General features: G+C 33.9%; 5 protein-coding genes across 10 annotated transcripts in view; 1 reads left to right on the plus strand and 4 right to left on the minus strand.

Annotated features, from left to right (window-relative positions):
- LOC140978849 (uncharacterized) overlaps positions 1 to 1,079 on the minus strand; it is a 3,490-nt gene extending 2,411 nt beyond the window's left edge. For 2 of the 3 annotated variants that reach the window (XM_073444084.1, XM_073444082.1), the window contains exon 1: positions 343 to 1,079. In XM_073444084.1, the coding sequence (XP_073300185.1) occupies positions 343 to 648 (306 nt within the window). In that variant the 5' untranslated portion in view covers positions 649 to 1,079. The remainder of the gene's footprint in view (positions 1 to 342) is intronic. The other variant, XM_073444083.1, reaches the window with a different exon arrangement.
- Positions 1,080 to 4,722: 3,643 nt separating this feature from the next.
- Positions 4,723 to 5,726, minus strand: LOC140978731 (probable lipid phosphate phosphatase beta). The gene is made up of 2 exons (XM_073443945.1): positions 4,908 to 5,726; positions 4,723 to 4,775 (listed from the first exon to the last, which is right to left on the minus strand). Exon 1 carries the CDS (start codon positions 5,564 to 5,566, stop codon positions 4,928 to 4,930), a length of 639 nt encoding a protein of 212 aa, XP_073300046.1. The 5' UTR covers positions 5,567 to 5,726; the 3' UTR covers positions 4,723 to 4,775; positions 4,908 to 4,927.
- A 271-nt stretch (positions 5,727 to 5,997) lies between these two features.
- LOC140978638 (protein GID8 homolog) lies at positions 5,998 to 9,269 on the minus strand. Its single transcript, XM_073443837.1, has 6 exons — positions 9,041 to 9,269; positions 8,412 to 8,571; positions 8,194 to 8,300; positions 7,594 to 7,725; positions 7,233 to 7,389; positions 5,998 to 6,326 (listed from the first exon to the last, which is right to left on the minus strand). The coding sequence occupies exons 1-6, from the start codon at positions 9,089 to 9,091 to the stop codon at positions 6,205 to 6,207; spliced, it is 729 nt and encodes a 242-aa protein (XP_073299938.1). The 5' UTR covers positions 9,092 to 9,269; the 3' UTR covers positions 5,998 to 6,204.
- A 1,195-nt stretch (positions 9,270 to 10,464) lies between these two features.
- On the minus strand, positions 10,465 to 12,160 carry LOC140979426 (NAC transcription factor 25-like). Its single transcript, XM_073444812.1, has 3 exons — positions 11,888 to 12,160; positions 11,467 to 11,774; positions 10,465 to 11,075 (listed from the first exon to the last, which is right to left on the minus strand). The coding sequence occupies exons 1-3, from the start codon at positions 12,066 to 12,068 to the stop codon at positions 10,563 to 10,565; spliced, it is 1,002 nt and encodes a 333-aa protein (XP_073300913.1). The 5' UTR covers positions 12,069 to 12,160; the 3' UTR covers positions 10,465 to 10,562.
- A 3,475-nt stretch (positions 12,161 to 15,635) lies between these two features.
- LOC140978162 (COP1-interacting protein 7-like) lies at positions 15,636 to 22,575 on the plus strand. 4 transcript variants are annotated; one of them, XM_073442991.1, is made up of 9 exons: positions 15,636 to 15,991; positions 16,117 to 16,296; positions 16,641 to 16,774; positions 17,055 to 17,110; positions 18,995 to 19,044; positions 19,135 to 19,287; positions 19,767 to 19,993; positions 20,205 to 21,784; positions 21,884 to 22,575. In XM_073442991.1, the coding sequence occupies exons 1-9, from the start codon at positions 15,933 to 15,935 to the stop codon at positions 22,007 to 22,009; spliced, it is 2,565 nt and encodes an 854-aa protein (XP_073299092.1). In that variant the 5' UTR covers positions 15,636 to 15,932; the 3' UTR covers positions 22,010 to 22,575. The 4 variants fall into 4 exon arrangements, with proteins under 4 accessions (XP_073299092.1, XP_073299093.1, XP_073299094.1 ...); XM_073442992.1 differs by having other exon boundaries at positions 17,058 to 17,110; XM_073442993.1 differs by lacking the exon at positions 15,636 to 15,991 and having other exon boundaries at positions 16,223 to 16,296; positions 17,055 to 17,137; positions 18,928 to 19,044.
- Positions 22,576 to 22,981: the final 406 nt, after the last annotated feature.

The following is a 22,981-nucleotide window of genomic DNA, read 5'->3' on the forward strand; positions in this document are numbered from 1 at the left end:
ATTGATTAAATTTGATATAATATGATATTACCATTTTGTCTTTGTTGAAAATATTAATAGAATATTAATAATATTATTTATTAAGGATAATATTGTAATTTTATATTATTGATTTGATTGATTTGAAATAAATAATTAATAATTTGATTGATCGAGATAAATAATACTTGTACAAAAAATAAATGTTATGATAGGACTATTTATATTAGTAGTTAAAAGCCAAACAGTACTTAATAGTAATCGTCACAAACTTGTACGAACCGGAAAATTTATCATCGAAAGTGTCGGACTGAGCATACCGAGCCAAACTCCAATAAGTCAAAAACTGAATAAGAAACTTACTTTAGGAGAATTAGAGCCGAGCTTGGAATTTAAGCCTCGAGCATGACTTTGCGCCTCAACGTCGGAAATCCCCCGGCGGCCACGGGATGGAGAGACCTCCGGCGAGGTCGTTCTAAGAAACTTCTCAAATATGGCCATCACAATAAACATGGAAATGAGAATAGCCGTGGCAACAAACCCAAAAGAGACTGCATTAACAGAGTCATCAAAATGCGTCAAGTGCTCATCTCTCTGCAAGAACAACGGCGCCCCACTAGGCGCCAGCGGCAGCTGCCACTCCCCAAAAGCCTCTCCTTCACTTCCCATGGAACGTAAACTCCGTATTTCAAGTCTTTCACCTCGCACAAAATTCCCACCCAGACTTGAGCTTCAGCACATTCAACACACAGTTATTCGAATCAATATTCAAGCTTTATAACCATCTTAGAAATCAAAACGATGGATTTTGCTGGTAAAGTACACCCGAAAACCAACAGACAGTTGTGGCAGTTTGAAAAAGACGGGCGGAAGCTTTTCCAAGGGCAAGAACACGCATTTTATGAAAGCAAGAGTCGTTTCCAAGAGTGATGATGCGACAAGAGTCCTTATACGAACAAAGACGCAGAGAGCAAGAGTAGCAACATGGGGGACTTAAAGGTTTGGAAATAGGCGGAGATTGGAAAAAGATGGAGCTTTGGGATTTGGAGTTTACGATCTTCTCGAGTAATTAAATGAAGAAGGGTTGGGAAACAGCGTACCTCTGACAGCGCCTTTTGACATCCGCCTAATATTAGGAAAATTGGCCTTCAATCTCGGTCGTCGATTTTTTTTTTGTATTCGGTCATTAGGTATTTTTTAAATACCATATTTCGACATGAAATATACCACATTTTCACATGAAGTATATCACATTTTGTATGACATAGTACCACAATTTTGTGGGTAGGAAGTGAACACAAAGAAATATTTTGATTTCGGATTTTTATCAACTTCACCCCTAATATTTGCATTGCAAGCATTTATAACAATAATCGAATTAAACATTAATACATTTTTTAATATTTAATTATAAAAAAAAAAACAATTACTGAGTTTGAGTTAGCAAAAGTCCTCACACAATTTTTTGTATATTCAAAATGTTGAAGGATTCATATGCAATCAAAGTGCTTTCATAATGATTGTGTTTATTTGAATTTAGGAATTATTTAATGTAGACTCGATCGAGGTTGATCCAAAAATCTAATATTCGCATTAAAACCTAAATAAGCAAATTAGAATATGTAAATAAAATCTGTGTGAAGGTCTTAAGGTTAATTATCAATATTACAATGTGGTTTTATTGTTTTTTTTTTGGCTTGATTTAGATAATAATTAGCAAATTTTAATATTTTTATGACAACATTATATATAACATGGTAGATTTATAGATTATAGAATTATAAATAGTATACATTAATAAAGAAAAAGTTGTATTATATCAAACTTGTAGCTCCGTACGTGTAATCCATTTAATAATTGTGCTGAGAAAAAATTTCTTTAAATAATTAAGCCAGTAGCGTTGGTTTCACGTAGAAAAATAAAATCTGAAAAAATAAATAAAGGTGCATATCGATTTAAAAAATATTTTATATATACACGTTTCAAATGAGAGTAAAATAATAACAATTGACGTATAGTTTGTTTTGTTAGCGTGATTTGCATATTATTTATGTTAATTTGAGTGTTTATCCAGCAATATATATCGAATGATAAAACATTTGGTTTCTTATGGTTAAAATGGATAATAATAATACTAATAACTATTTGGCAAACATGTGGGGAAGAAATTTTAGCATTATGAATCAAATAATATTTTTCTTTAGCAAAAAAATTCCCGTGTATGAATTGTGATATCATACATTTGATCATACATTAAAATCTTTGAATGCAAATAAAGTTGTCTAGTGTCAATCACAAGTTAGTGTAAGCTTTCTATAGTTGCAATCCATCGCATCTATAAGGGAAATAACTAGGAAAATAATTGGTGATGACATCATCAAATTCAAATATCTTATAACTTTTTTTTCAACTTGATATAAACAAGAAGTTGGGAAACATCCCGTAACAAATAAATTTCTTGAAAAAAAAAATGAAAAATTTGTGACATAAATCTAGGCGTTCTTTTTTATGAGTTGAGCGAATTACAATCGAGTCTCAAACTTAAGATCTCATTCTAAACTTTAGAAACATAATTTCATACGAGCGATAAGTTCTCAACATCCTGGTGTTCTAAATTTTTATGGGTAAAAAAAAAGAAAAGAAAAGAAAAAGAAGTTGGTCGATTTGGACACAAGAAAACAAAAATTATGGATTTGATTTATCAAAGAAAATGTGACAAGTCGGGCTGGGCCCGATCTGACTGAACCAGTGTATATTTGTGGCCCCAAAAGCAGGCAAAATCAATTTCGGACACGATGACCCATAGAAAAAATCATAATTTTAAACCAAAGGAATGAAATTACACCTTCTCAGCTTTCACCAACTTGTAAATTCCTCTACTCGATTTGTGATTTCAATATTTTGCAGTACATATTATTTAAAATCTTTAATATGTCTATTAATCTTTTTAGATATGTTTAACAGTGACTGGCTTTACGAACTTTGGTCTATGTTTAAATTTTAATACACTCGACAATCAAACTCGAATGAGAACTCTAATTCAAATTGAAATTTGAGCAAAATGGTTTGTTCTTTACATTTCGAGCCGACCCAATAAAAATGGAATTCATAATATTCATTATGAATTATCATAATTCGCACTAAACAATGCCTACATATTCGTGCTCAAGAAAATTCTAATTATTTTAATTTTGTCATCATATGTTGTTTGATTAAATAATTGTCTTGTTTTTTTTTTATAAATCATGATTTATAATTCGATGTCCGGTGTGTATACGAAGTTTAATAATAAATAATTTACCAAATTTATTATAAGATTTTAGAGGGAGATATAATAAAAGTAAGTACTTGAAATTTCAAGGCAAGTAATAAAAAAAAGACATCGTTAATTTTGATTAAAATAATAAACATCGAGCCGACACATCAACTATCCAAAATTGTCGGCCTTCTGAGGTTTTGTCTCATCAGGAATTGTTCCTTAATCAACGGCCTATATTCCTCTATAGTCCGCAGATCAGAGAATCAAAATACGACCAAAAATAGGCCGCCGCGCGTGGAGTGTAAAAAGGGGGTTTGGGAAATAACATTAAGGTCCCAAAATAAAATAATATTTTTTTCGCCTCTAAACGTATCGCTTATAAAGGCTAATTGATCGGATTGTTATATATGAATTGATTATGGAAGACTAAATCAAAAGCAACTTCCTTTTTCTTCCATACTCGAAAAGGAAAAATAAAAGAAAATAACATTTGATGGAACTAAAGTCATTTCAACCACAAAATCTATTTTAGTGTAAATTTATATTAAAATAGTACGCTTTTTTTGTACGAAATACAACATCCATCTCCGACTCATTTATCTCAAATTTTACACAAAAAAAAATATTCTTAAAATATTCTTTAATTATTAATAATTAACATAAATAAATAAATATTAAAAAAATCAATAATTAAACATTTACTTATAAAATTAATAATTAATTATAATTAAATTTTTTATGTTAAATATATAATTATTAAATTAATAAAACAAATATTAAATCATTATTTATACATTATTAATAATTATTAAAAACAAATAATTTTATTAAAAAAATGAAATTATTACACCAAATTTGGCGCTCTATCTGGTGCAAAAGAGAGAGCTTCATTGGAACAATCAACTTTGTACCAAAATGACTTTTTGGTGCGAGGTTGGATATGCCCCAACTACTATGTTTGGGATAATTAGATTACATATATATGCTTCATACGAATTTCAAGCCATGTGATTTGTTCGATCATACGTTTAAGAAATTGTTCTAATGGTTGCATACAAACCAATTAAAACTTCAACGGACCATTATAATTTTGGCATAGATGACCGAAAAACTTTTCCACAGGCTTCAATAAATAAATTATCGGGCAAATTCCTATAGATTAAGTTAAAAAATATTGTGCATTTTTCCTAACATATTCTAAAAGTCGCAAAAGCGTATACTTGTTCAAGTTCATCTATCAAATTTCACTTTATTCTATCAATAATAAAAAAAATTGTAAACAGGCTATAAGAATAGTACAGATGAAATATTTTCACAAAACACTTCCATAGCAGAGCTTCAAACTTCTGCTCAGAAATTTGGTAGGATCTTGTATTTCAAAACCAGGTTCAACTGTGATTTGCTCATTTTCATCAATGGGGTCTGCTGGAAATTTAGTATGGATGCAGATTTCTGGCGAGAAAAAGCGCAGATGAAAGCAGTAATGAAGAAGGTAATTAGGCGTTGGACAACCCCGGAAAGAAGATTCATCCTGATACTACGTTGCACATAATTACAGAACTCGTAAACCCTTCAAAGCTCAGTTTTTTCAGACAACAGCAAACGAAGAAGCCAAGCCTATATTTTGTGGATCAAATAATTCAAAAACAAAACAATCTGAAAGACTTACAGTTGAAATATATCCCTTTGTTAACTAAATAAGGAGCTCAATTTCTCGTAGTTAAAGACCCGAACAACAAAGGTCCCTTCAGCAACACCCAAACACGCACCAATAACTACGTCGAGGACGAAATGCCGGCCGAGAAGAACTCTAGAAACAGATGTAATTGCAGCCCATAACCCCACAATCACCACGAAATACTTCACAAACACAGCCTCGGCGTCGAATTTCGAAAGGGCAACCAAAACTTGTCTCACGAGATCGGAATAAAAATAAAATATGGTGGCGATGAATGAGACTCGAGAGGAGTGGCCACTGGGAAAAGACCAATGGTCAACTGCAAAAGAAAGGAACATGTTCTTGTTGTATACAGGGCGTGGGCGCTGGATGAGGTGCTTCAGGAGGCCGATCAGGAGAAGGTCTAAAAAGGATCCAAGTAAAAGGTTTAATAGAAGGAGATTGGTGGTGGTTCTGGTGAGGAGGAGAGAAAGAATGATGGGGAAGAAGAGACGACCGTCGCCGGAAAATTCTAGGGATTTGAGGAGTGGGAAGGGGATTATTGGATGGAAGAAGGTGTAGATGTGGAGGGATACGGCGGCGTCGAGGTCAAGCAGAACGCGGAGGAGGGTGGCGCGTGGAGGTGCCGGTGATGGTTCTGATGTCGTCATTCTTGAATCTTGATTTGCCCTTTTGTTCAATTAACCTGACAAAGAATGATTTGATGTCAGGAGACGGAGGCGAAAAAGAACATTTCTAGCGAAGATAATAATTTCGAGGGATCTGACGAAAAAAAGAGGGATCGGATCTGTTGCCATTTATGTATATTGTTTTATTTTTCTTTTTTGAAGAAAATCATGAAACCATTTCAAATCCACATCGAAAACTTGATTTGGGTAGCTGGGCTCTTTGATTTATTCGTTTAAAAGTTTAGACTTCGTTTTCCATATTTTATGATTTTTAATCTTTGTTAAATTGAGGAATGAAAACCTAGCTAATCATCTAATTTGATAACGCGATGACGATGCCAAAAACATGCTTTTTAACGTCCAACATGAACTACATTAATTGTCAATAACATTTACTCTTAAGAGTTCAACACTAAGCATCCAAATTCCACATTTACGTAATCTTGAGAGAGTCTGTACATGAACCTTTAAAAACACAATTCAAAAGCTCCTAATATCAGCACATGATCTTATAAATAGAATAGTGGAGTCCATGAATTCCCTTTAAATCATCTCATCTGCTTCCAACCTTTCGAGCTTTCATATATTTGGGCACCACCAGGTGGAGAAACCTGAATTATTCATACAGCAGGATCTTCAAGCATAGCCGTAGAAAAATCATTGATTCGAGGATAAGAAACTTTCTCGTCTAGCTGGTTTTGCACCCATGTCAGCATTTTCAATAAGCTTGGAAGCTTTGGATCTGTTGAAATCAAATGCATAACAGAATTAAATCCTCTTACTTTTCCTTATAATGCAGCAGCTATGCGGCAAATGAGACGACAACATTTTTTTGTAATAATATCAACCGAAAAACAATCTCAAAAGCCATTCGTAGAATCATAGAAATATTAAATTTCCACAATGAGAAATAACAATGCAGAATAGAAAATCAAGAACGTGACTCCACGAACACTCAAGCAAAAGGGTACGGAGCATTGGAGTGGTTATACCAGTATGTGGGAAGTGAGAACTAAATAAATTGATGTAAAAATATCGAACCACATAGCACACAAATAACTTAAATTATTGAAATTCTTGAGATGGGTCTGGATGATATTCTTTTAGAGTGAATGCAATATGGTAACTAATTTATTGTAGCTGCTGTACCTTAAAAATGGTGAATGGGTTTAGGGAATAATACACGATTTGAAAAATGGTGATAGTTTCCTCCAAAAATGGGTGATGGTACACATTGTCGGAAAAAAACAAGAGAGATGAAGATTTTCATATCCAAAAAACCACTAGGGTAATAAATTACCTACTTTTCAGGATGCATCATCATGCACTTTTTATAACCGCTTGATAAATTTTAAAGGATGGTAATATAATTACAAGTATTCCTCTAGAAAAGTCTAAAAAAGAAAAAGAAAAAGTCATCAGAGAGAGAAAATGGCATTGCTTCATTCTATCCTAGTGCCATACTTTTGGTGTGACGAACCAAAAAATAAAATGGGCTCATTCGTTCACCGCATGAAATAACAATCACAAATGCCCTTCACCTAGAGTTGTCATTTCCTAAAAACGGCAATGATTTCAAATATTGAGCAGAGGTAACCGAGATCTCAAAACTTTATAAATTTAAATTAATGATATGCAAGAGACTAACCTTTTTCATGGCTTTGGCTGGTAAGGATGGCTGCATTAACCTCACTAGCAGTCTTGAGACGCTGTGATATATCTAACAGGTCACCCACGGGGCAGTTGTTGACATCTTCAAAAGCAAGCAACGCAACAGTTCTCTCCAACTCTTCTAGAAAACCTCGCTGAAATAACAAACAGTTCTTATTATGAACATCAGGTTAAAAAAACAAAATATATCAAAAAAGGAACATTCTGGCGATACAGCAAAATGTGTTTGGGAAAACATGATTGCAGTCCTCCAAACTAAAAATACACCAAGTCAGGATCCTTACAAACTATCTAAACTCTTTAGATCTACATTAAAACAAACAAATAATGAAAAGTACATTTTCCTCCCCCCTTGGAGCAAGTTCCTCTTGAGCAAACTCCAAAGCCTCTTCCACCTTTCCATTACGGATCAATTCTATCAACCGTTGCTGTTGGAGATGGAAAAACAGTTGGGGATTTGTGTCCAATATCTGCATTCAAAAACATCTAACTTTATACTTGCAATATTAAAACCTGGAAAGTGAGTGTCAAATTTAGTAATTGCAGCTCGTGTAATTGTAATTGATAAAATTTCAAGACTAGATTGAATAAGGAATCCAGGTAGCAAACATGTCAAGTGTCAACGTACATTAATTATGAATTCCCAGATCAATTATCAGATTTCTCATAAATAATTATGGAATTAAAAGAACGGCTACTAGCAACACGTGAAAAGAATGATTGCGTTAGATCCAAGGGAAGATCTTTACAACTATCAAATACTATTATCGTGCACTTCACTCAATTATGCAACCAAATATACCATAAAATCAAAATCTTGATCACCTAGCCTGGAATTCAATCGACCAAACACTTCCAAGTTGTTCTAGATTGTCAAAATTAAATCAGTTTAATTTCTCATGAAAACATCCCGAGGAATCAAATGAAGACCAACGCACCTCAGGGTTTAAATCATTAACTTTCTCAATAGCATCCTCCACATTCCCACTTTGCACTGCCTTCTTTACTGCCATGCGGTCAGTGATGGTTGCAAGATCGATTTCTGCTGTATATGTCAATAAGGAAAATCAAAGATATTCTTAAAAAACATGACCACCACGACATATGAAAAACCTGGCACAACAAATTGTCACTTAAAAAATTGACAGAAGAATACGTTCAGTCCCAGATTCCATCCGGAATTTTTCAGCAGCTTCCACATAACCCTCAGTCACCAGAAAGTTCATCACCAATTTGTTCATATCCTCTTTTCTAACCTTGACATCACTAAGTCTTTTCTCCCATTCATCCCTAGTTATAACTTTCTTTGATGTAGTCTGAAAATATAAACAAGTAAATACATTTAAAATAATCAAAATACCCAACAGCAAACAGAAATTTGTCAGAGGCAAATTCATGAATCAATTAACCATGACATTAGCCAAATATAAACCCTAAACCCAACGGAAGAAAGAAGAAGTCCCCTAATCTTTCCGACATGCACCCATATACAACAAGGCAATCGTCCGTAAATCCGAATTTTTTTTTATCATCGAGAACATCATACGCTCCAACGCATAATCAACACGCATTTCCAAACCAAATCACACAAAAAGGAAAAGGTAAACAACAGAACAATAAATCTGAGCACAATTATAGATCCCAATTATTGGTCTTGAACATAGCCACAAAAGCAAGTCAATACTACAAATCAAATATAATCGGGATAAATTCGGGTCCAATAACATGAAAGTGCATTATTATTCATGGCTTTCAACTGGATTTTCGGCCACGACTAGGGATTACCATGGCTTGGATTTCAGCGATTTGCCCAACAACAATCCAGAACAATGACATCAGCTTCCGCCTTCATAACCCCAGTTAAGATGTTAATCTCACCCTCCTCCTTCACCTTCCAGTAATCTAATTGGTTTACTGTTCGATTTTTACTGTGGACAGAAAACGAGGAAACGATGACGTTTTCGCAGTTAATTTACAAAGGTGGAGTCGCTAATTGTCCATAACAATATTATAATTGATTGAATTTGATCTAACAAACTCAATTTGAAGTCTTAATTGGCCCATATCAAAATTCAAAACATTGGATAAGCCCAAACGAAGTAAATAAATAAAGCCTATTTATATATTTTATCATATTGGCCCAACCTTGTTTTAAGACATCGTCAATGATGTAATAAGTTGTTTCGTCTTTATGTTTTCGTAATAGGTGAGATGTTGTTGAAATATAAATTTTTTATTTATTTAATAACTTTGTATTTAAAAAACATAAAAATTAAACATAATTTCAAAAACTTACAAATTACACATAATTCAATTTTAAAACTTACATGTAATTTTAAAAAAATTACACATAATTAACAAAAATGGATGAATTCCACTATTCATTATTTTTGTAAAATGAAGAGAAAATGGGGTTTATTTATAGACAAATGGTTGGATTCGTAAAATCAAGCTGTTGTGATTTTTTTTAATATATAGTTTTTCCATATCTTTCTGTTTATTATCAATTTTCTGAATTTTTACAATTTTTAAATCTAAAAGCATTTTTTAAATTATCTAAAAGTTTATATGATCCTGACCATTGATTTTTAATGGTCAGATCATCTTAATCTTTAATTTATTTTTTTAAAAAAAATTTAAATAATTAAATTACGTTCGACGAAACACGCGCCGCGCGTGCTGTCCATGACCTTATAACCATCAAGGATTCGAAGGCTTTTTCCTACACTACTTAACAAGACAACTTGTTTCTTCATGCTATGTATATTGTTATTCTTGCTCCGTGTTGAAATCAAAATCTCAAGTAATGATGTCATGCAAGTAAGAAAAATTCACACAAACTCAAAAGAGACGGTACTACGAATCAATTTTGTGATACGAATATTCCATTTGAGTCATCCAAGCAAAATATTACTTTTTATGAAAAAAAAATATATTATTTTTTATTTTAAATATGAGTAGAGTTTATCCGTCTCACGAATAAAAAAATAATGATTCATTTCACAATAGACTCGCTCAAAAAATATATTAAATCAATATAATTTTGCACTTCTTTCTTTCCATCTTTACAGTGTTGAATTTTAAATTTTAAATTATATATATATATATATATAAGTTTGAGCTATTTAAGAAAATCTCATGTAAATATGTGATGAACAAATCATTTTGTACTTAAATCCACTCTAAATTCTAATTGTAAGATAGTAAAATATTTATTTAAGTTTTTAATAATAATTATCTCATTAAACTGCATTTCATATCAATAGGAGCATTATCTGGATCTATAAAGTCAGCATGACGATGTTAATCACGACGATGCATGATTCCATCCCTTGAGAAATGGGTTCTGATGTGATTGTTGATTGAGCAACGAAACAGAAGAACTGTCGGACCCATCATTTCCATTATCGCGGATTTGATTGTCGATATTGTTAATATCCTGATTAGCGCCATGCATTGTTTGATCCTTCCTCGAAAATATCCCACTGTTGGATTCCAATCCAAATATCCCATATTGAGAGGAAATTATGTTGTCTGGCATGGATGCGGATAATGTGTATATTATGTGTGGATTACTATGAATCCCGGATAACATGTCGTAACAGATCAATTTTCCACTATCGTCTTGTACGAAATTGTGATCCAAGCTAGGTTTAACAATCCCTGGATTGAGATTATGAAACACGTCCACGGTTTGTGATGGAATTGAAACAAACATGTCTTCCATATTGGATCGATCACCTTGTTCGCTTTCGTCTACTGGTCTGGTACTGCTGGAGGTGTTTTTCTTGAAAATCCGGCATAAAACCCAATCATCAAGCTATAGTTCATACCCAGAATATCGATCAGTAAAAAATTAATTACATTGAATCTACTTATATGGTGATTAAAAGATCTGTCAACATCTCTCATGTCTATCTTTCCTGTTTAATGAAATGGTACGTAACATTAATTATGACACGACGAGTAATTAAAATTTGGAAACAATATCCTTACATTGTTACATTGTTCTCTTTGAAATCATTCCATTTTAAAATGTTTTAGTTTCATTTTTCCTCAAATTATGTAACATTTCGTCCAACAAATTTTTATTTTAAAAAAACTTATTGCTTTGGAAAAAGTAAGATAAGGAAAAGGGAAAAATACCATGACTTTAGATTACCATAATCCATATTTCTTGATAAGGTAAATTTTTCCTTAGAAGCACTTACCCTCAAAGATCCTTTGCTGCTAACGGGCATTCCAGGGGCCTTAACGTTGAAATTATTTTCAAGAAGACGATATTCATGCATTATCCAATCAGTCTTAATGCCCTTTGGTGGCTTCCCACAGTAGAAAACTAAAGCTTTCTTCACCCCAACCTTTTGGATCTGATCCTTGGAGGTGAATATGGGCTTGTCGGTGCCCGTGGCCTTCCAATAGCCCGAAGTGGCTGCCCGATTCGGCCGGGCTCCGTTAGGGTATTTTCGGTCTCTCGGGCTGAAAAAGTACCATTCTTGTTCTCCAAAACTCGCCTTACCTNTGAGTGAGCAACACCTCATCGGTACTAATATAGGTGTGCAGCATATCAAATCCTATGTATATGTATATGTATATATATAGACACACACACACACTAATATACATACATACTTGGAAGTTCCCATGGATCATATTTATAGAGATCAATTTCTGCTATGATTGTGCTTGCGGGCAAAGGCTCGGAGGCAGCTTTTTTCTTGAGATAGTGAACCACAAGCTCCTCATCCGTGGGGTGGAAACGAAACCCTGGAGGCAGATGCGGTTGCCCGCAGCTCGAACTCGGGCTCTCCATCGATATTCAGATTTTCTAAGAATTTATATATACTTTTTTTTTTTGGATATAAAAGAGAAGAATTTTCTAAGGTTTATTCATTAACGGTGAATGAATACAAAATGATGAGCTGCGGTTGCGTAGAACAACTAACCTTTGATATATATATATATATATATATATAAAAGTAAGAATCCATTGTGGATATTTATGTGACCACGTCTGAGACGACGTCTATTACATCTTTGTGAACACCTATATGATCACCGTTGAGATGGAGTTTATTATATCAAATAGACGAATGTCACGCCATCTTTGCCGATGATCATATAGATATTCACTATAAGTGATCATCATATCTAAACTTTATGTTTTTGTGTGTGTACATATATATATACATACTTACTTACGATTGAATAGACCCGTTTTGTGTCATTTTCTAAGAGATAAAATGTTTTTGATTTTATATGATTTATTACATGATTAATACATAAAAACAAGTTAAGGTTTTACAAGATATGAGGTAGCAAGTTAAACAGTCATTTTTATACAAAAATTTTAGATTTTTTTCCAGAAGAAAATATTATTATTATATTTTTACTACTGAAAATATTTTCAGAAAAAATATAATGGAAAGAGTCTTGCACACTTTTGATTTCATGTCCTGCGTTTATTATGTAACAGTAACAGACAATATCTCATAACCAATGGGTTGGCAGTTCCAAACGCAGACAAACCCACCCCCCCCCCCTCCCTCCACCTGAATATATTCATGTATTGATTCGCTTTAGTATGATCACTTGCGGTTTCATGTCCACGTCTGATGACGATGTTGGCGTTAAGTTACAATAACAATCAGTCATGACTTAATTAGCACTTCAATTTTATTCGGAAAAATTGTAATTTCTTATACGTATGTTTTTTTTGTAATTTTGATGTATGTTGTTGTCAGAATTGGATCTTTGTATATAAATTTCAAATTTTGACAATTTTCGTAGTTTTTTTCTCTTGAAAGCGCAAATATGAACACCAACACCTACTCAAATGAATACATAGTGGGAGTCACATCACCGATGTTGGAAAAATACCCAAAATTGCAACATAAATTTCTCATATTATTCAAATATCAGGTATTTTTTTATACCCAAAAAAAGCAGTAATCTTTTCTAAATTTTAAAAAAAAAAACTGCTTACTTACAAATGATTTCTAAATTGTTTGATAATTGAGATTTATTTAGTCTTCCAATCCTCCAAATCGTGCAAAAGGACAAGAGAAACAAGGCCAAATGTGGGGTTGTGTCTACATTGGCAAGTCAAAAGTTGCGGGAGTCATGTATATCATTTTAGTGCAGAAAGATACACCATGACTAGATATTGTTGTTTACGACATCGTGAGAAGAGAATTCGAGAGAATAAAATTCTTGACCAAAATGGTGAATTGGCCAGAAAAACTCTAAGCATGGTGACACCTTGTAGCTTTCTCGCATGGGTTGGTTTCTCTTGANTTTTTTTTTTTTTTTTTTTTTTTTTTTTAGTGAATGATCAAATATATATAATAATATATAGTACTAGCAAAAGCAGTCTTGTTAGACTCAATTAACTGATACAATAGTTGGAGCTTTTAGCAATTCCGATCTTAGATTTGAGTCGGATGGCTAATTTAATTAATACATATAACTTATAAGCATCGAAAATACATGAGATTTGGGTGTGTGAGTGTCAAATTTAGTTCAATACATGTGATCATTAGCATGAAAATTAAATAAAGAACAAAAATAATAAGGTTTTCTTTAAAATAATAATAATAAGTTTTGGGAACTTTAAGTATTGTAAAGTTACTTCCAAAAAAAAAAAAGTATTGTAACTTTGGGTATTTTTAAAATGATTTATTTGGTCAAGATTCTTGATAAGCTTTCGAGTGGTTAATATTTACAGAAACCCACACTATTTTGCCAGTTTTTAAGTGGGCTCTTCCTCCAATTTCATCGGCCCAATTTTGCTTTTTAAGTAAACTAATGCCCGTTCTCGAGATAAACATGGACTATCTATTCTTAAAATCTTACACAATGTTTTGGACTTCCTCCAATTTCATCGGCCCATTTAATTTTATGTGTAATTTTTATTTAAAAACTAAAATAACAAAATATTAGGTATAAATATGTTAAGAGACTAAAAGATTGAAATAAAATGTATATCTCAATAGTCGATTTTTCAACATAGACTTCAATCATCCTAAACTCAAAATCCTGACTACGACCCTGCTCACGGGCCACTAAAACCATAACCTAACACATCTATTTTTCATGTTATGCCAAGATGAATTGACTCGACATGTAAATAAGATCGAATTCAAGGATGGTGTTGGTTCTGGCTGATTCAAGCTTTATCATGATTCTTCTCTTCAGGGACAAGCAAAAGCAAGCTAATTTTTTAAACTTGATCAAAACTCAAAAAGCTAGTCATAGTTAATTTGTCTTATTGCGGAGAAGTTAATCTTATCAATTTTCAAATGACCAATAAGATAATAGCAGTAAATTAAGAAGATAACAATGATTTATTTTGTCCTTCAAAAAAAAAAAAACAATGATTTATTTTGTGTACTTTACCAATCTTTCCCACAAGGGACAAGGACAAGCCAACTAACATGTCTCCAATTCGTGGGACCAAACAACTTCAATTTATTTATGGTTATCATCATTAATGGTTTCTATCGAAGGTTAATTTTCGAAAAATTCTTGGATGATTCGAATTTTTATCTACCAAGAGTAGCTCAACTTAGATTAATTTCTGCAAAATTTAATTAATGTCATCCTTGAATATTAAATCTTGATTTTCTTAAATTTGACGTTGTAAAGATTCCATTTCTATTCGATATCATGTAAAATTATATGTTGTGAATCTTTTAAATATGTTAGTCTTTTTTATGAGAAAAGACCCACAATCAGTCCAGCCAGTCATTATCATTCGATGCGTACTGGATAAACCTCACATGCTAACACAGTAACTTGCAAACCATGTTAAGCATTGTAATAAATCTGAGCTATGCGAGATAAGCACATGAGATAATGTTTGTATGATAAATCAAACATTGATCAAACACTCACATAATTTATTAATCAAACATTCCTATAGTTCAACCGCTCATACATCCTGAAAGACTTTAAATAGATTAATATTGCTCCATTTTATGCTTGGTTATTCACAATCCATATTGCATCTTTTCACATCTAGGATGCGTTTCTTTTTCATTAATTCCTCTAATTATCCGTGAGTGACACAATATGTTAAAATGTCCTTTTTTTTTTTACTAATTCAATACTTAAATACGACTCGACATTCCTTTTAAAAAAATGACTCTTAAAAATTAAATATTATAAATTACAAAGACAAAGGTGGAAGGAAAGCTATGATATATATTTTATATTTGTAATAAATTATATAAATTTTAAAAGAATACAAACAAAATATTGCCAAAAAAAGTTTAATTTCCTGAACTAAATTTTAATTTTAAATATTTTTTTTCCAGATCAAATGGATCGTGCTCGTGGAAACAGTTTGATCTCAAACCTAATTAACTCGGTAATTGCGAAATAATGGAGGGAGGTGGGGACGACGTGAAGATTGGGTCCCATTTCCGTATCATTCAATCGAGAAAACCGCTCCTTCAATCAAACTCTCCGATCCAATTTCCAACTCCATTGCCTTCTCTTTCACCAGTTCAACACACAGTTCCCATGTGGGCCGCTGCATCAATTCTCGCTGGCTTTTTCTCATATCCAGTTAAGACTCCGAAAAGTTTGTAGATGTCACATTTAATGAACTCGTACACGTAACGTATTACAGTCTTCGAAGTTCATTCATTCGCCATCTTTCTTGATTGTGTGTATGGATTCGGAGACCCTTCTTGACTATGCTCTGTTTCAGCTCACGCCTACAAGAACAAGGTGCACTTTTATTGTTGTCCTCTTTGGTGCAAATATCGTTAAATGTTGTTTTTATTCAGTTCTTTAGGTGAAATTTTGATAATTGGTTCGCTTTTTTATACGGGCTTTGATGAAATTGGAAAAAGATGCGATCTTGTGGTGTTTTCTGGGAAGACAAGTGAGAAAATTGCATCTGGACTTGTGGAACCGTTTATCTCTCACTTGAAATATGCAAAAGATCAGATTTCAAAAGGTGGGTATTCGATAAAAATTCGTCCACCTGCTGCTGCTGATGCTTCATGGTTCACCAAAGCCACATTTCAGAGGTAATTTAACACGCTTTCGAACCTCACTCAAGGAGATCTATGTCCAGATGTTGATGCAATATCGAAAAATATAATTCTGTCGCTGTGAAATGTTCATTGGTTCTTGTTTAATTGCAATAGTTTTAGTTGAAAGTGGTGATAGATTTTAGTACTTAAGTAGGTAACCATCTTTAGGTGACTAAATTACAAATATCGAAGATGAAATTTGAGATCCATATCATCGGGAGTCACTTCTAGGGTTGGGACCATACTCTTCAATGAGTTTTATGAGAGGTTTTATAATGCGTCTCAAAGAAGACACAATTTACTAACACAAACTTGCTTTCTTTTCCCTTTCATTGCAGATTTGTGCGCTTTGTGAGCACACCTGAAATTCTTGAAACAGTTGTTCGAATAGAACGAGAAATTTCACAGATTGAAAGTGCAATTCAATCTAATGAAGTTCTTAAGAAAGAGGTGACAGAACATCCAGGGGAAGGTAAGTTGCTCATTGAAAGTATATGGTATACTTGTACATTGGTGAACACTCTCTTTCCCTTTGTGAAAAAAATAGGGTCCTGATATGAAGTTTATGTTCCCTTTTACATGAAACTGCAAAATTTGAACCTAAAACATGTTGCACGCTTTCTAGTTCGGTGATGTTTCACTCTTGGCAAACAATTTTATCAGTCTTCAAGTCTGATGGCAATATCTTGATCTATCACTATGTGTATAGTGTTGGATTGTTTATTTATTTACAAAGCTATTTGTTTCATCAGTAGGAAGTTTATCGGCTGCTGATGGGATCACGAAGAAGTCAGTCAATTCCTCAAAGGTATTTTTATTTTGATGTCAATAAGTGGTTAGTTAGCTCCTAATCGCTATTACAATGCAATTAATTAGGGTTAATTAATTACAGCGGAAAACGAGTTTAAAATTTCTTTACAATGAGCCCAAAATATGCTATTTGAATACTAAAAATAGTATTTCATCTCACAGCATAAAACATGCCCACACAAAATCAAAACAACTCATACAACAACAAATCATATCCTCGGGACATACCCCGGTATATAGATACATAACATATATATTGGGAAAGACCACGAAACCTCAACTCAAACTGCGACTCCCTCCAGAAGTACCATCTCCTGTCTCCTGATATCCTGGAGTACCTGTCATTGTCCACATACAAAGACAACAACAGCCTCATCTGGGGTGAGCAAAGCTCAGTCTGAAGCAACCACAATATATACCACAGATATCTAAACAATGATATATGATACGCAATGCATGTATGTCGTGGAGGTATCAGGTCAAATGCCCATCCACTGAGCACATGTCAGAGTCAATCGAATCGCTATCAAATCAATGCTCGAGCTGGCACACCGACCTCAATCAGGGATAATCGTATGATAGCGTCGACAAAGTGCCATCAAATCCCAAATCTCAATCAAATCATCGGGGCCACTATTGTCTATGCTTTAAGGGTCATGTAATACCAAACATAGCATTGTGTTCACAAACCCAGAATCAAATTAAATCATATCAGGGTATCCAAGGATCATAGCTCAACGTGTATGTCTTGTATGCCACATCAACTCAACAAATAAGGCATATAGACATGTATCTCAATCCAAACAATCAAACAAATATCATATAATACAGATACCTGTCGTATGTTACCCGGTCGCAACATACCTCAATTCTTCGTTCCAGTCGATGTAGCGTTAAGATTTCAGTATAGAAACTCTATCTACATCAATAACACGTTCTTTTCAATCAATAATTTCATTCAATATCAACAATAGAAGTTTCAAATATGTTTTGAAACTTTAAAATTCATATCAAATTCAAATTATAGCATAATTCAATTCCGACTTCAAAACTTAGTTTCTTGTCGGTTATTCTACCGCATATATTTATCAGAATTAATAATAACTGACAAACACTTCTTCAATCTCAATTCAACGATTAAAATTTCCTAATTATAATAAATTAGGAATAATTCGAAATAACATCACTATAATATTCTCTACTTCGTTAAAATCATACACTATTCAACAATTTTCAATTTCTGTATGATTTAACAATTTATCGGATTTATTCCAAAAATCAACGAATTTCAAACATCACCAAAAATATAAAATTTATACCTCAAATCGAAGACCTCGTGTCAACGATCCCAGAACTGAAGTCGGTTCGTCGATTGGATAAACCGATAAGTCGCACGATCGAAAAGAAAATCAAATTGATGTTTCCTCTCCCTTCTCACCCTCTGTCGATTTGCTTGTACGTCCACCGTCTCAATTTTAAGTTTTTTTTTAATATTATATTATATTATTATTATATTAATAAAATAATATAATATATTTATACTATTTAACTCTTTTAACACCAGTATATCTCTTTGGACTAGTCAAACAATCCAATTTTTCAAAACTCAAAACATGAAACTTCTATATCTTTGAGTTTTCTATGTTATATCCAAATCTCAAATCATTTGTACTTCATATGAGCAAGATATGTCACTAATTACCATTTTGCCCTTAAAATTAATTCATTATTTTTCAACTTATTTACGAAAATGCAATCAAAATAAATTGAATATTTTTCAACTTATTTACAAAAATACCATCAATACTATTTTAGTCTCGGGTCTCACAAGATCTTTGTCACTTCCCCCATGACACATTATATTTCCTCGTGGCTCTTCCAGTCATCCTCTGAAGAAGGACTTAATGGGGCTGCTCCAGAAGAAAATTCCAGGTATCTGATCTGCCACTTGTCAAATATAGTGCATCACTACTGTATTTTATAGCTCTGTTATCTGAATCAATGAGGTGTTGTTCTGGGTAGGATTCGCCTTCAACGTGTTATGGATACTCGAAAAGTATTACTCCAGAAAGAGCAAGCCATGGCTTATGCTCGTGCAGTTGTGGCAGGATATGAAATGGACACAATTGATGATCTCATTTTCTTTGCAGACACATTTGGAGCCACACGTTTGAGGTGAACTTTTGTTGATCTTCCTTGTGTGTGTGTGTGTGTGTGTGTGTGCGCGCGCGCGTGCGATGCGCGCGTGCACTTACAGATATGCTTCAAAACTTACTTCCTTATTTGCTTACAATATCCATGTTTTTATTTTGGTCTTTCCATTTCAAAGTCTTTGCAGAAGGAAAAAGAATGCTTAATTTTTGTTATCTATTGTTTTCGTTATATCTCTTGTTCTACAAATAAGTTTTGTTTCTCTACATGTTTTACATTGTGGAACAAAATTCATGTGTCAGTGACTTGTAGTCTGGCCCAAATATAAGAACCTAAATGCTAGGCTAGGATATTGATTTCTTTAATCTTTCAAATATTCTTCTCAATAAGAGTTATTTCTTGAATAGTAACCCTTTTTAATGTGCATTATCTTATATTGTTAGAGGCGGATTTTTGAACAAATTTTTGTCTTTTTTTTCTTATCAAAACTTTTCTTTGTATAGAGAAGCATGCATTGATTTTAAGGAGCTATTCAAGCAGAAGCATTCAGATGACCAATGGATGGATGAATTAGCTGCAATGCAAGCATCTGCTGCAACTGAATTCTCATATATGGGAGCACCTGGAATTTTGCTCGCAGGTGAAAATATTCCCGGCAACGGTATTTCCATTGGCTTGTCTGAATCTCTACCTGATTTGGCTTCCACTCCAATTTCAGATGGAAGTAAAGGTACTTTTTACTTCTTTTCTTTTTGTTTGTTCGAATTCTTGACTGGATGTTTTTGTCTGTTAATGCTTAGTTTGAGATGTTTATCCTCTCAATCTCTTAATCATTTATGATTACTGTTTTATGAGAACTTTGTGATCAATTATTATCATATTATTTTGGACCTTTCTGGGACAATTGGTATGTGTTAAATCTCTAAATTTTTCTCCCACAGCGAGTAATCTACCCACACCAGAACAGACACCTCAGCCACAATTACAATGGATGAACCAGATGCCACAATATATGTACAACTTCCAGGGTTATCCTTTTCCAGGGATGCAGCCATATTATCCAGGGCAAATGGGATGGCCATCTCCTGGTGGGATTGTTCCACAATTCAAAGATAGTCAAAACCGGAAATCACACAAGAAGAAAGAGAAATCTGTGGATGCAAAAGGGACTGATACATCTGAAGAGGATGAACAAACTGAATCTAGTGGCTCCTATTCTGGGACTGATTCCGAAGATGCTAAAGAGAGTGACCAGAAGCATTCTTCAAAGGGGCAAGGATATGTTAAAAAGAACAAGAAAAAGTCCTCCAAAACAGTCGTTATCCGAAACATAAATTACATAACTTCCCAGAGGCACAGCGGAGAGGAGAATGAAATATCAGATGGTTCATTAGGAGGGGCTTTTCCATTTGATGAAGATTCCATTAGAGAGGGGGTAGACAATGCACTTGCAAAAGCATGTAAAAATAAAGGGCAACGGGGAATCCATGTGAAGAATGGATCGAACGGTTACGATGAACAAGATCCAGAAAGTGGGTTCGAAGCTAATATTTCAGGAGGAAAAGTAATTAGTACTTGGGATGCTTTTCAGAATCTTCTACTGAGTCACGAGGAGCCAACTTCTAATGGCACACCTATAGACTTTGAATCAGAGAAAATTAAGAAACAACCTTTGATTGCTGATGATTCTGTTCTTGCGATTCAGAGAGGTGGAGACTATGATGGAACAGACATGTCAGATTTTATGAACGGTGAAAATATTCGGCCCGGTATAAAGAAAACTGTTTCTCAAGATGAGAGTGCATTGTTTTCCCGACAATTAGAGGAATCAAGAACAAGCCAACTGGGAACTCCTGCAGATTTTGCTGCCGAATCTTCTGTTCTGAAAAACCAGAAAGGCGAAGATTGGTTTGTTGCAAATCCATCCCAAGTTTCAAGAACAAGTGACATTAAACGAGTAGAATTTAATTATCATGACACCGCGCCCTATGAAGGGGGCTTCGTTAAAAAAGAAACAGCTGTAAAAACTCCCATGGTTGATGATTCCTTCATGATACAGTCTAGATCAGCAGTTGATGAAGCTTATGTTTCTGACTGGAAAACTGATATTAGCATGGTCCCAGAAGTTGAAAAATCGACACATCCCGGAATCGGAGATTCGAATATTTCCAGAGTTGAAAAATCTACATCCATTGAGCCTGATGACCTTTGTATGTTTCTTGTTAGGGAGTCGCAGGACTCAACGGGCGCATCTTGGACTCCAGAAATGGATTATCAACTTGCAGTTTCTTTCACTGAAGCTGATAAAAAATCTCCAACCGTTGAAGCCAGTGGTCACGTGGGAAAAGGACTTCCTGTGAATGGTAAGAGCACCAATGGCAAGAAGAATTTAAGCTTCCCTGCAAAAAATCCTAAAGCTTTGTCAGGATCTCTTGTTAAGAGTAAGACTGACCCTTTATCCAAGAGCAAGAAAACATCTTCCTCGAGTAGATCAACGGTTCAAAAGAGCAAGCTTGAAAAGGTGTGACAAGCATGTATTTTCAAAACGATTCAGACTGTTATTTATCATCCTCCATTATTATTGTTTGACATTGCGTAAGATGCATTTTTTTCCTTGCAGGAGGAAGAGGAGCGCAGAAGAAAGGAAGAATTGTTGCTTGAGCGCCAGAAGAGAATTGCTGGAAGAACAACTGCTCGAGGTTCGACTCCTGCAGCAACTAAGAAAATTCCAGTTGCTAAGAAGTAGAACAACTCTTTCAAAGCTTAAAAAATAGGCCTCAATCCACCGTGCATGAATTTTTAAAGATAAGTCATCCTACAACACGGTCCAAAGCAGAAAATCAGTGCATCATGTCACCTATCGAGAAAATGCTGAGGTGAGATGTTTTGAGCTCAATTCGAAGTGTATCCATCGATGCTTTTTCTTCCATTCATTCTGCCTAGCTCCTTGTACAGTATCATTTCCTGTTTTCGCCTTCCACATTCATTTACCCAGTCTTCCATCTGGTTTAGATTGTTCAGAAAACAAAAATGGATACGTGTGTTGAATAAAAATGCACAGGTGCATGAGCAATGTCGTGAGATTATAATTCTTTTTCCACTGTGGAGAGGATGAACCCAGAAATTTAGATCTTTTGGATGGCTTTTGTTCCTTGGTAATTTTGAAGAGCATTTGTTATTAAATTTACATCGGGTTTGTATAAAACGTAAACAAGTTGTGTGAAAGTTTGTGTGATAATTCACGTTGACACATATTTGTCGATTTTTTAAGTTTCTTGGTGTTTGCCCACATCAATAAATAATAGTTTACTATTTCTATTTTTCCTTTTCTTTCTGTCTTCATGTGCAATTATAATGTTGCGCTTTAATAGTAGTAAAGCATTTTATTTATATGTAAGCTCTTATTTGTCCAATCAGAATTCAAGTCATGGGGTCGGATTCGGAAATGGATTTAACAGAGATTGGATTGAGGTTAAAAACATTTATTGAGGTTAAAAACATTTCACCCAACCTATGCAATGGCCGTGGAAACCCTGGTTTGGAAGTCGGGTATCTTCCCAAAGCTTAGATTAGTTTTCTGGATTTTTGCTCACCGGAAAATTTCTAACAAAGTATTGTCAACTATATATTCAAGATAAGTTACGTGTCGATCGAGTTTTTTAAGCATCTGTTTTTCTCATGCTAAAAAATAAGAAAGATATGTAATAAAATTCGAGAA

The sequence above is a fragment of the Primulina huaijiensis genome, chromosome 6, assembly GCF_012295235.1.
Source record: "Primulina huaijiensis isolate GDHJ02 chromosome 6, ASM1229523v2, whole genome shotgun sequence".
NCBI classification, from domain to species: domain Eukaryota; kingdom Viridiplantae; phylum Streptophyta; class Magnoliopsida; order Lamiales; family Gesneriaceae; genus Primulina; species Primulina huaijiensis.